Here is a 13,353-nt window from a genome sequence, read left to right as displayed (position 1 = left end):
CCTCCCTCCCCAGCTGAGGCAAGCAGGGACAGCTGCCGGAACCAGGGCTGCAGGGGCGAGCTGAACCCTGGAATGGCCCCCACTGCCCCAGCCTTGGGCCGCTGGGTTGTCCCCCTCAGCTGTTCCAGTCAAACCGGGGGTGGAGAGGGGGATTAACTCTGTCACAGGGGACGGTGAGCAGCAGGGAGAAAGGGGGCAAGGCTGGGCAGGGCCAGTTGTTGTGCCCATTTTAGGAAGCCCATCCTCCTCATTCCCAGGGAGGAATCTGCTCCCTGACCGACGGGGACAGATGGGGAGCTGCTTGGCCAGCAGGCTCACCCCAGCAGCCCCGCATGCCGGCCGCGTTACCAGACATCCGAGAGCCCACTGCTGATTCCCAAAAGATACACCATGGCCAGGGGGTGCACCTAGGGGGCCTGACCTCCCAGAACAAACTGTGTGCGGTTTCACCCATCACTACAAAAAAAAAAAAAAAAACCCAAAAAAAACACACCAGGTTGACACTGGCCCAAACCTGGGCACTCAAAGAGTTAACAGCCCAAGCCCACAAGATTCCCACCTTCCTCCAAAGGATAGCAGGGATAAAACCCCTCCCTCCGAGGTTTCAAAAATAAACATGCTACAGTGATCAAACCCAAGAAGGGCTAGCCAAATTTCCCCCCCACACACCATTTTAAATGCATAAAGTCAGGGGTTTTTTGCATTTCTAGTCTTTAACTTTGCTGTAGTGCTGCTGTGCACCACTAAACAGCTCCCTCAGCCTAGCTCTGGGGCAGCTGCCTTTCCATCATTACTCTTAATTTCCTCCCCCTTAGAAAGAGTTAAACTTGAGATTTACTTTTCTTCAAGAGGTTAAATATGTGGATCATTATCTAGCACAATTTGCATGTGCAGACTTTTGTAATTCAGGTAAGGGGTGCCTAATCCGCAGCCCTGCGACCCACTCAGCCCAGCAGAACAGCTCTTGGCTCCTCCTCTGCTCCCACTGCCCTTTCTTTCTGAGACACCTCGGGAAAGGACAGCTATGAGCTGGGTGAGTGTTTATAGCAGCTGTCACCCACTCTCATCCTCTTTCCTAGAGCCACTCCTTCCATACAAAAGCAGCATGACCAATTTGGGGAGTATAAAGCATGACATTTTCTACATTTAAAATAAAGAAATAAATAAAAGTTTCTATAGCCATTGTGTCTGCGTGAAGATTTGCACAGACAGAGAAATTAACTGTCCATAAATGGGAAACCAGTTATGCTTCTAGGTCTCTTTACCAGTGAAAAAGGATGAGGCTTCCAAAATGAACTTCCATCTCATTCTGCCCTTGGCCAATTTATTTTGTCCCAGAATCAAAACAGCTTTCTGGAGCTCACCATTATGCCCCCACCTCCTCACCAGAGGGCTTTTTGGCTACCTCTCAGCACTCCCTGCATGCCCTGCCTGGGGGCACAGATAGAATCTGGTTTCCTCTGAACGACCCATACTTTTTTATGTCCTTCTCCTTTCTGTGACTGCACGTTCAAAAGGTGCCTGCCCTTCATTCTTTTGCACAGCTCATTACCATGCACTCAAGCAATTTAGTATCTCCAATAAAATCATTTTATGAAAAGGCATTAATTTATACAAACCCAAGTCTTTTCCACAGCCTGTTTTTGCTACTTCACATGACTGCCCCAGGTTTTAAAACCAAATCCCTAACTAAGTTAAAAACCTTACATTTATTTCACAATCCAATTCTTGTCATTTCCAACCAGGCCTCAGGGGAATAACACATTTCCAAATCCTAGTGCAGATATCTTCCTATCTATAAATACCCATCAAATGGGCAAAACAAAAACAAGGAGGGGGAGCACCACTTAAGTTCCTCTGCTGTTTTAACTACAGATCCAATAAAACTGCCACACTTTAAGGTTTTTGATGCAATCTTAAACATGGACGCAGCCTTAACCAGGATTAATATACTCAGGTGGTACTTTGGTAACAAAGCATCACACTTCCTGTGTCCCTCACACAACTAAATGACAAAAGCTAGTTTTAAACTCATATGTGCCAAGATAGATACAGCAGGACTTCACTGACCAATAATAAACCACTGAATTTCCTGCAAGACTGGCCACAAGGGCTGGTTTACTACTGCACACTGACTTGCAACAAATATTAGTCAAGTATAAGATGGCGCTGCACTCCGTAATTCTGTTTTGAGATAATAGTCCAACTACATTACCATACAATCTACTATGCCCATGCATTTCCAGTAACACCAGTTAGGTAACTGTTATAAAATCATAGCCTTGTTCCTGCAGATGCTTACATATATGAATAGTTTTAAATTTACAGAGATATAAAGACCAGAACAGATCTCCTGACACACAGAATCAGGTCAACTGCTATCACACGGCATCATCTTAACTTTCATAAAACTTATCAGAGCTGGGTTTTACAGCTACACTACCCCAGCCAAAAGGCTGCTCTAGAATATCTGGGATCCGTGTTCTCCAGCTTAATGCTATTCCTGAGCAATTTCTGTTTTTCCTTTGTTCTTGTGCCAGTACTGTCCTACGGCTTAGCCGTATTTTCTCTTTCCCTTACAATTAACCTTCCCCATGTATCTCCTCTCCAACCATCCAAACAAGCAGCTGTTGCAGTCTTCTGTCACATGACAGGCTGGCTATTCCCCAACATCTAGAAGCATGTTCCTGCACCTGATCCAGCCTGTGCTCATCTTTATTTTTAAAGACATCACCCAGAACAGCATTAGCTCTGTTTCCCAATGCCAGCACTAAACTGCATCTTCTCTAGTCTCATCAGTACTTTCCTCTGTAGCACCACATTGGATGCTGTAGTACCTGTCTATAGTAAGAGATGCCAATCCATTAAGTAAAATGGTAAGAAAGTTGGTTATCTTAAAAACAGACAGGCCGATACGGCACAACCCAGTTTTGATGGATTTGTGTTGCCTTTTATCACATTTTTTTTATTTGTATCCAAGCCTTTAATTATCCAAGCCTTCTGTGTCAGCATGCAGCCTGTTGGGCCAGCAGGTCTGTATTTACTCAGATAATTCCCCACCAGCAGTAGACCTATTCTACTTCCTGTTCTCCAGACATATGACAGCACTCCTATTTGATTGATTAAAACTTGTATCAGATCTGCAACTGCATGAACTAGTTCTTTCACTTTTGGGAACAGGCACCCCCCTTCCCCAGGCAACCCTGTTTCCCAGACCAGCCTACCTGCACTAGCTAGGATCTCTAAAATGTCCTGTATGGTTGCTTCTACAGTAGGTTCAAGCCTGTTACCAATCCTACTCTTTCTCCCAAGACGAACACTATTTAAAACAACAAAAATTTATTCAATTCTGTGACAAGAGTATCCTCACTAACTGCTCTATCCCCAACACTAAGTGGCCCCACCTCTTCCCTTCTCTCTAATTGTATTTTGAGAAACTGTCATCCATTTCCTTAGCAACATTTATAAGGTTTAATTCAGCCTGATTTTTGGCAGTTTTCATTTCATCCCTACTGACTTTAAAGGCACAGCAATCTCTGCTGATAAACTCTCTTTTGCAAATTCTCTTATTTTTTTCACGTAACAGCTTTTGTAAGGTTAGGTTGCAGTTTCTTCTTAAGATTATTTTTCCCCTTTACATATACAATCATTAATTTGCATCCAAAGTGCCTCTAAAAACAAACAAAACAAGAAATCCCAACCAAACAACCAAAAAAAGCCCACCAAACCAAAACCACACCATTCTACATTCAGGGCTGTACTGTTTTCATTAAATATATTGCTTCATGTATCAAAGCTTGTATCATGATCACCCCATCCAAAGGTGGGGAGATGGAAGCTCCTAAACAGCTTGTTTTCCCCTAATAGTCATAGCACCTTTAATCCACAAACTGTGTCAACAACAGGTAATGATGCTACAATAATAAAATCTTTTGACCTGATGATTATTAGCAGCATTTGTTCTCCAAGCTGTATCTGAGAAATTAAAGTTTCTCATACTAATATTTATCTCTCTAATGGTACTGGGAATTGTATAATTTCCGAGCCTCAAGTTTCTATCTGAATCCAATCCTATGAGGGATTACAGCAGACTCACAGTGCTTCCCCTGGGACCTCTTTTACCATTCTTCCCCACAGCAATTTGACCAGAAACAGATCCTGCATTATCAGTATTACTCTGCTTTCTTCTTTACAGTCTACTGCATACAATACAGCCTATCACCTTTTACATCTACCCTATCTGAACCACACATAACCTTGAATGCATGTTAAAGCCATGATTACTATTCTTGCAGATTGATATTATCCCTATAATATCCAGTTTCATGTTCTGCACCAGTAGCTTTAGTTCCTCTATTTGTTATTTCTAATGCCAGCAGCCTGGAAAAAAACCCACCCTGATGTTTGTGCATTTATCAATCACACAGCTCCCAACTCCCTCAACTAAGAGCATCACCCATCTAGTCACTGCTGAACTTTATTATTCTTTTCATAACATTTAATTTTGTTTTTTTCTAGCTTCTACCTACCCATCACCCTTTCTAGGGATACTGTTTTACACGCTACTGTAGCGGCATTTACCTAATTTTCCCCTTTCTGTGTACTAAACCAGGCATGGAGATTACACAAGTTTTTCCCTGTGTTCTCAAAACTCAGTACTTTGCTTCACATGCACTGCTGCCTTTGATGTCTGGAGGCAGAGGAACATTTTTGGAAAATGCCAAGACCACAGCCCTGGGCTTTGCTTTGCCTGCTTTGTTCAGACTGTTTATAGCAAGCATGCTAAGTCACAATTACAAGTACAGCTATATGAACATAATATAGCCATAGTCTCACGATGCTTGAAGTGCAGCCATGGCACTTCCAGACATTTTACCAAATACATTTTTTTTTAATTGCTAAAAACTGTGGAACTGTGGGGACACAGCAATACAGCATGGAATCTGAGATATTTCCATGATATATAGTCATTACCCCACATTGATCTTTAATAAGGAATTACACCAACAGTTTCATTTTATGAACTACATTTATAAATCTTTTGCATAATTTTCTGTTCTCCAGACAAATTAATACAAGCCTTATCTAGTTACTCCCACTAAAGAGCTCTTACCTCTGCTGAATCTAACTCTTCATCGCTAGAAGCCTGGCTGATGCTCTTCCTCTCACCCACCAAAAATGGCATCTTTAACAATTAGCCAATCACTACATCTGCTAAACTGGGTCATCAGGGATCTGATGAGCAGCTTACAATATGTCTCTGCTTTTTAAAGACTGATGTAAATGTAGGAAACATGCCAGCAAGCAAGGATGCATTTTCTGGCTGGGTATGTACTGATTTCCATAGCAGCTAAATAGATCAAGCAGCTCAGCCAGTTCATACTAGTGTTAGACAAACAGCACCAAGATTACATCTACAGAGCTGCAAGAGATTCTCATTTTGCACCAAAGCAGCTCCCATGTCCTGAGCACAGAGGTGGCTTTTGCTCACTCCAGGTGAGAATTTAAACTGGAAAGTCCCCATCCCCATTCCTCTCTAGGGTTATATTTTCAGGGATTTTTTGCTTGTTTGGTTGGAATGGATATAATGTTTTTCAAAGAGATGCATAGTTTTGGTTTTTTTCCTTCGCAGATTTAATATCACCAACGACTAGAAAAATTACTTATGGTCTAGTTGTTATTTTGACCCCAGAATCATTGGAGATTCAAGCAGGGAGGGCACAAATGTAAGCAGAGCACGCACAGGAAAGCTCAATATTCCGAAATGGCATGCAGAAGCAAAGATGACAACACACGGGTGACTGTAGAAACTGGATTTTTCTCACGTTTCAGAAACCTGGCAGTTTTACATAGGTGTCCTGATCTCAAGAGCAGGAAGATTTGGTGGTGAATCAGCTATGCAGGTGAGTGAATAACTCAGCACCCAGCCAGAGCCTTCTCTGCAAGTGAAACATGTTAAGCAGGCAAATGTCGCGGATCAGGAACTAGATGCATTAAAGCAGAAAGGAAACCAGCAGTTCTGGGGGATGTGGAGTAGCAGCAAACCAGAGTATGTTGGATTAGCATAATAAGGACATTGCAAGAAAGAATTTGAATGGGTTGGTAAAGCCATAGGAGCCATTACTTGCCTGAACCCTGTCTGATTAGTTAGTGCTACTGATTCCTCGTGTTCATTAGGATTAATAGTCCAAAAACACATTAGCACAAATGAAATTACCAAAAATACACTTTGAATCCAAGGAAATGAAAAGCCCCCTGGCAAAAGGCCCAAGGAACCCAAAGCTATAGAAAGCAGCAAAAACATGTAGCAAAGATTGCCTCATCATACTTGCTGCTTCTGCCAAGGAAATACCTCAGGCAGACAGCGGAACTTCAGTCATAACACATCCGGTTTGCATGGATAAAATTCACAATTGCAGAACACCCCCCCCAGAAAAAAAAAAAAAACCCCAAAAAAAAAAAACCCAGAGAGAAAAATTCCAAAGATTGCATTTAATAAACTCGGAGCTCTGAAACAGCTCCTGGTCATGTCTTTTCTCCTCCAAGTTCTGGAGATCTTCCTTTTCAATCTTTTTCTGCAACATGCTCTCCATTTGCAAGACAATTTATTTAAGTGATCGAGTTTGTTTGCATGTGCCACTACCACTCTAAACACTCTCCAACCAAGCTCTGTAGTCCTGAAACCAATCTAAAGCAGCCTAACAGCAGGCACCATGCACACTCCAAAGTGTGGACATCAGATACCTGCATCCTGTTACTGCCTTTAGGTCTTCACTGCATCATCTACACGTAGCTGTTAAATATTAATGGTTTGTCTAGACTGGAAAACTAGCACAGTTTTAAAAAACAATTACTAATACACAACATAAGAGGAGAACAGGTCAGAATTAAAAATAATTACTTCTTAACTATTGCTTATTTTCAAAGCCTCAACAAACTCTGCTTGAGGGAAAGACATGGAAGAAGGAGGGAGAACAATAATATGAACTCAGTCTGCTAAAAAAAAGCAGACTGCAAGACCTCTGTATATATTGCACGTCCTCTGTCTGCTGGACAATTGGCCTTTTTTTTTTGTTTTGCTGAACTTTCTTACAGCCATCCAGTAGAATGGTAACATTAGCAAACTCCAGAAACCTATATACCAACGGGGACTTATGAAATCACAAGCCTGGATCTTCCTCAACCAAAAACCAGGCACTTCGAACACCCAACCTACACTGCCATGGCTGTCAAGAGAGACAAACACTCTCGATCCTGAAGTTAAGATTTTTGCAGGCAGAGTCTTCTTGAGCTGGAATTACAGATCCTGCCCACACACAGCTTCAGCTGCTGGACAAGGACTTGAGTTATTCAGGCAAAACTTAGATTGCCCAAAGTCTACCTCTGAAATCATTACAAGGGAAAAATACAAGGCAGGGATGAACACTCTCATCTGAAGTTTGAAAAATCCCCTGTCAAAAGACTGTGCTCCCAGAACTGAGGTTTTATTTGTGATGCTAACGAGCTGGCTCTCAGCAAGTCAGCTTTAACAGAACAATAACTCACAAGAATATATTAGTGATTAAGTTGCAAAATAAACCTGCCAGTAGTCTTGATACATCAGCAGCATATAGAAGATACAACTTCAACTTTTCTTTCTACCCCAATCCATAGCTTTATATGCATTATAGAACAGGTTTTAATCATACAGTCTTGAGACAACTCCAGAACACTCGAATATAAAACGCATCAAGTCCAAAAGAAGCTTCTAAAACCAGAGAGACTCCATCGCCTGAGTTATTACCAAAGGCACAGTCTAAAAGGGGGAAAAGAAAGTATAGACAGGTTTTCCAGAAAAACATTATCTGTGTGTTGGGTCTGGACCTCCTTTCAAGGAGAACTCTAAATACTTGGCACTGCTTCAGGAAGCAAATAAGTATACTTTTGGGCTAAGACACTAGGTAATGAAGGTGATTGCATCGCAGCTTTCTTTTGGGACCACTTATATATGCACTGATCTTGGTAATGCTACACGTCCATCAAAATGCTTTTTGCTCATTACATGGGAAACAAAAAGGTGCCCAGATGCAGAATTTCAACATCAAAGAAGACAAGGAGTTTTCTCTCGGTAGTTTAGACATTACATGACAGCCACACTGCCTTTCTATATTCCTTTGGGGGCAGTGGACAAAGAGGAAGCAAAAAGAATAGAGTGAAGGTAGTTCTCCTTCACTTCAGAGGCTGTTCCAGAACCTCAGTCAGAGAAAATCTTTGCCCATTCTGTCTCTCACAGTCCCCCTTGGTTTTTCACTTAACAAGCAACAACAGTTCAATTAGCTGATCCTTAAGGAAACAACGGGGAGATCCGAAAAAGAAAGATTTGACTCTTCTAGAAATAGAGCAGCTTAAGTCTGAGCATTTCTTCAGATCTATGCTAAGCCTACAAAAATTAAGGTTAATTCCTTAATTAAAGAACCACCTTCCTAAGAATAAATATTATTAAAAGTCACCAGATGGTAGTATCAGACACACTCTCACCAAGTATTTTTAATTGAATGAATCACGAACTAGGGCTGGACCACAGTGACGATTCCCCTGTAGTGTAAGTACAGCTCTGCCATTACCTCAGACCCACCAGCAAATGGCCACGTGGGGCTGCTGGAAATGCCACATGCGTTCCCAGTCTATCCCAGCAAACGGCTCATGGGATAAACCACCTTCAGCAAGGGTTTGAGCCAACACGTTTTACCCCGCCTTTGCCTGGGGTGAAGGGAGAACATGATCAACCACTGCAGAGCATTTCAGTACTCGGCTGTGTGGCTCTGTCTTACTCATCTAGCTGAGCACTTGCTTCCTAACAGAGATGGTTTTGGTATGGACTTTCCTCCCCACCTCACCTCCCAGCTTATCAAATTGCATCCACGTGACAAACTAAAATAGAATAAGGTGCTTGTTCCAAGTTAGAGAGTGGCCACACAATAAATTATGCTCGTATGAGCTTAAATTTATCCCTACTTTAGAGTGGTATGGCTTCCCAGCTACACAAACAAAAGCAGAATTTGGGGGAAAGGTTTTCTGGGACAGCATTCTGCTGTTCTGACACAGGAGCAAAAGCATTCTGGGCCCAGCTTGGTGCAACCAGAACAGCAGAGCAGCTGCCCTCACCCTGTAAGCAAGAGGCAAAACATGTCAAAAAAACTGATCAAAACTCTTAATTGAATGAAAGTAAGAGAGACATAAACAGGCAACTCTGACTATGTGTGATAGCTGGGTTTGAGACTCTATTATTGGCAGGAACTGAGGAATTGGAGAACATCATGCAGGCAGGACCTTTAGCTGCCGCAACAGCAGGTCACCAAATAAATCTCAGGAAGTCATCTGGAAACAGCTCTAGCACGGCAATATACAAAATATGACACTTTCAGCATAAATCTGCAAATACAATTTTGTGATAGAATTACATCTGTCCATTAATTTCTGCAGGCCTCAGTTCAAAATCTGGTCCACCTGCTCAGCTTTAGATGATGAATCCTGGGGGTTTTTCCCATTCCCATTAAAAAAAAAAAAATAGAAATCCCAAACTACGCAGCTCTAAAGAGATTCAAGAGCAAAATACAAGAAGCGCTGCAGTTAAGAGTTTGGTGCATTTGCTGAGTGTACAGAAAAGATCCAGAAATAGCACACAAAGCTGAGGTTTGGCAAAAATGATGCAGTTTACCCTGAAAGAGGAGAGTCAAGACAGGCTAAATGAATGGTGACAGCAGCAAGTCATGCTTTAATGTAGGGAGAGACCCCAGGGACTACTCGTCTGGAGGCAGAGGTGCTAGTTATTGCTGTATCCCTTCTCCAGTGGTTTCAGTGGAGAAGTACAAGGCTGTGGTGGAGAACAGAAAGAGGTATGTTAAGACTATGCCAGCTCAGAGGCAAGAAGTAGTCTTCACATCACTTTCTGCCTCAGACTAAAACAAAAATAGCAAAAGTCAGCAAACACCTATTGGGGTTTTTGATACCTATCTAGTTCTGAGAAAGCAGGAGAGAGAAATTCTGGAAATCTTTTTATTCTCACCCACAGTCCCAGGACATGGGCACAGAGGTCTGCCGTGGGCACATAAGCTAACTGCCACCCACACTTCTCCCCAAGAGCCAGAAGAACAGAATAATGGCTAATATGGCTCAGTTCAAAGTCCTTTCCCAGAGGCTAGCTTCAACTCCCTGCAAGTTCTAAAACAAGCCACAGCAGCTGAGATCCCTGGACAACAACCACTGAGGGCTTTCTCTGGTTCCACCATCTGCACGATCAAGATACCTGCTCTTTCATCAGCTCTCTGTGTCCTCTACAAAAAAAATTCACTCATGTTCACTCACCCTAATCTGCCACACTATCTGCATTCTCTGCTCCAAAACCACAATGCCATAAAGATGGTTTCCTGGCTCCCATGAAAACACTTATCTCTGCTTTCTTTCACTATCAAGAAATCTCCACCAAAGTCTTGGCTCATGTTCTCTGCACAGCTCTCTGGTTACTCTGCAGTGGGACTACTCTAACTTCATGGCAACAGGACTACTAAGGCAAAAATTAACTGCAGCTCCTCTGCATTATCAGCTGGGATATCAGCAGCACTCAAACTTCAGCCTCTGTGGCTTTACAGGTCTCTTAGCATGAATTTAAAAGAACCACTTATCTCAGGCTAGAGATTCAGGCGTAGGCCAGAGTTAAAGTAGGGCAATACTTAAGCTGCATCTCCAGCTCACATTGTAATGAAGAAAATGCTGCAACTTCAAGCTCTGACAGGGCACAGCAAGCACACTCCTGCAACTGCTCTGAACTAGATAGCTTCTGAGAAACTTGTGCGAATCTTAAAAATCTAACACGGTTCAACAGTGTGCAACCTGTTTTAGCAGGCAGATCCAGCTGCAGCATCCTCTTTCATATACATTACCAGGTTCTTAGTACAGTGCTGAGAATGAGACCCTATTCCGCAGCAGAGGAATGCAGTAGATGTGCAAACACTGTAGGAAGCAAATTTCAGAATGGCGGATTGCCAACACCTCTGGGGAAAATGAAGAAAAACCGCCACTGCCACCCAACTGCCCTAAGATTGTCTGCAACAGAACAGGAAAATATGTAACTGCCATCAAGATAAAAACAAAGAAAATGACAGACACTTTTTAAAAGGAAAAAACCCCATGCTTTCTTCACATTGTCTTCCTGGCTCACCCTCTTTGCAATTACGGGACAGAGCTAATAACAGCCCTAGAGGTCCAGCTGTCACATTTTGATAATTCAGTGATTACCCACAGATAGATCTAATTACCTCAGCCAGTCCACATGTCTGAGACCTCATGTGGCCATGGCATTCTTCAGCCTTGCCCTGACAGAGGTTTGGAGAGTGGAAGCAAGAGCAACACTACAATGATCAGATGTTTTTCAGAGTCACCAAGGTTAAAGTAAAGGGACAAGAAGAAAGGAAACAGCTGCTCTAGACCTAGAGACAACAGAATGCTTAAAAACCTAGAAAAATAATTAAATTAACTAATGAGCCATAGTTGGCAAAGGAACCACAGGTCAAGGCAGATACAATTCCTCAGTGGGGGGAAAGGTGAAGAAGGGGAGAAGCTCTCCCATATTGGGAGAGGGAGGAACCAAGTTAGCAGCTCCACAGCAAAGGTGTGGCAAGGAGGGTAGAGAAAAAGGGATGTATCAAGGCAAGAGGTGATTTATTCTTAAATTTCGGGACTGGAATAAGCAGTAGAAGATGAACAAAAGGGAACATCTGTGGTAGATCCAAACAGCAGGCAGAGGTGGGATGGCAATGCCACAGGGTTTGTTTTGTTATTGGGTTTGTTTGTTTTAAAAGAAAGTTAATAGAAAAACACCAGCAGCTTAAAATGCTCCAAGCACACAGCCTTCCACTCCTCCTGGGTTATGACAAAAATTTCTGCCCTGTAATGAGAAGGGCTTCTTGGGATCCAGCAGCCCTCCGACTCTTCACCCCCAGCTGGGGGGCAGAGGGGGTTCCCATATCAGCTCAGCAGCACGGAGCTCCCCATGCTGGCACCGGCCGCCTGCCCAATTCAGACCTGTAATCTCCCTCGACTTTGATTTAATGCAGCAATTACTGGTAATGTGGTTTGAAGGAGATAAATGCCCAGTACAGGGCTGGCTGGCACTGACGCTCATTTCGCTCATGATGCGAGAACAGTTTTAATTAAAATCCCCTTTATGATAAAGGAGCTGCTTGACTGGATGTTTCTGTGCAGCCCTGATACGGAGCCTCCTCCAAAGCGGATTAGAAATCAAAGTTTCCCTCTTCTCGCTACTGGCAACACACAAAAATAGGGAACACTGTCACCATGTCACCCCTCTACAATTTCCTTAACCCTAGAACTGCTGGGAAAATGCCCACGTTTCCTTAAAAGCAATTGCTACCTGCTTGTCATGGCTCTAAGTGCTTTCCAAAAACTAAGCACAAGGGCTGCTTTAATTGGAAAAAACGCATCCATAGAGCTCATCCTCTGTGATCCAAACCTCGTTTCCCCTCTATCTGGTTTAAAAGGGAATCACCTCGGCTACTTCTAAGGCAGATCCATACCTACAGCCTGCATTCTGGCAAGGAGAGATATCAGCCCCATGGTGCTCTGGCAAGGTGGTAGGAAATCAGGATTTGGCTGAAGGGCTGGAAAAGTAGAAGCCTCTCTGCTGGGTGAGGCAGAGCTGCATGGACAGGGGAGGGAAAAGGAGCAGCACTGCAAGATAAAGGCATAAAATTTGGCAGAGCGGTCAGGATCCCAGCACAGACATGTTCCAGAAATGAACTGTCAGCTCTTGATCGAGTTACAGCAAATCTAGGTACAATTTTGGGTTGGTTTTCTTCTTTACACTATAGGAAATACCAGAGATGAATACATTAAGCATTGCTAGTTTCTATTGCAAGTGCCAGGAGCAGATTGTCACAGTGAGAAATTGGCCTTGTGCATTACACAGAAAAGGCAGCACTGGGTTTGGAGGCCTGCAGACAGTGCAATGTGAAGATAAAGAGCCTCAAATCTGAATGCACATTATTCCTCTCCTCAAGCCACCCAAACACACATAAACATAAAAAGGTTGATTTAAGCAGCTGAATTTCTCTGTGACCTTCAGAATGTATGTGTGGGCCATGGGACTACCCAGGCCCTGACTTAGGCTCCAGTCTTTTCAAAGCATGTGCCTCATCAACCAAGCAGTGCTCCACATTCCCTGATATTGTCTTCTCCTCCAATGATGGGATTCTGCTCCAAAACCCTTTTTCTTTAAAATTAGAAAGCAATTTCAAAGTGGCTGTCATGTTCCATGATTCCCCACCCCCCTCAGACAGCACAGTATCAAACAACAGA

General features: G+C 43.0%; 1 protein-coding gene across 22 annotated transcripts in view; it reads right to left on the bottom strand.

The window, feature by feature from the left end:
- The window catches only part of RBFOX2 (RNA binding fox-1 homolog 2), a 170,461-nt gene that overhangs the window by 90,552 nt on the left and 66,556 nt on the right, over positions 1 to 13,353 (bottom strand). Inside the window, exon 1 of one of the 22 annotated variants that reach the window (XM_085048891.1) lies at positions 5,114 to 5,200. The exons of the other annotated variants lie outside the window; for them this stretch is intronic. Within the exon in view, the coding sequence (XP_084905017.1) occupies positions 5,114 to 5,185 (72 nt within the window). The 5' untranslated portion in view covers positions 5,186 to 5,200. Of the gene's footprint in view, positions 1 to 5,113; positions 5,201 to 13,353 lie in introns of those variants that run through there. 22 annotated transcript variants of the gene reach the window in all.

The sequence above is a fragment of the Lichenostomus cassidix genome, chromosome 1Aa (assembly GCF_008360975.1).
Source record: "Lichenostomus cassidix isolate B80296 chromosome 1Aa, HeHo_3.0, whole genome shotgun sequence".
NCBI lineage: Eukaryota > Metazoa > Chordata > Aves > Passeriformes > Meliphagidae > Lichenostomus > Lichenostomus cassidix.
Note: the sequence above shows the minus strand (reverse complement) of the source record. Positions and strands in the feature narration are given on the sequence as shown.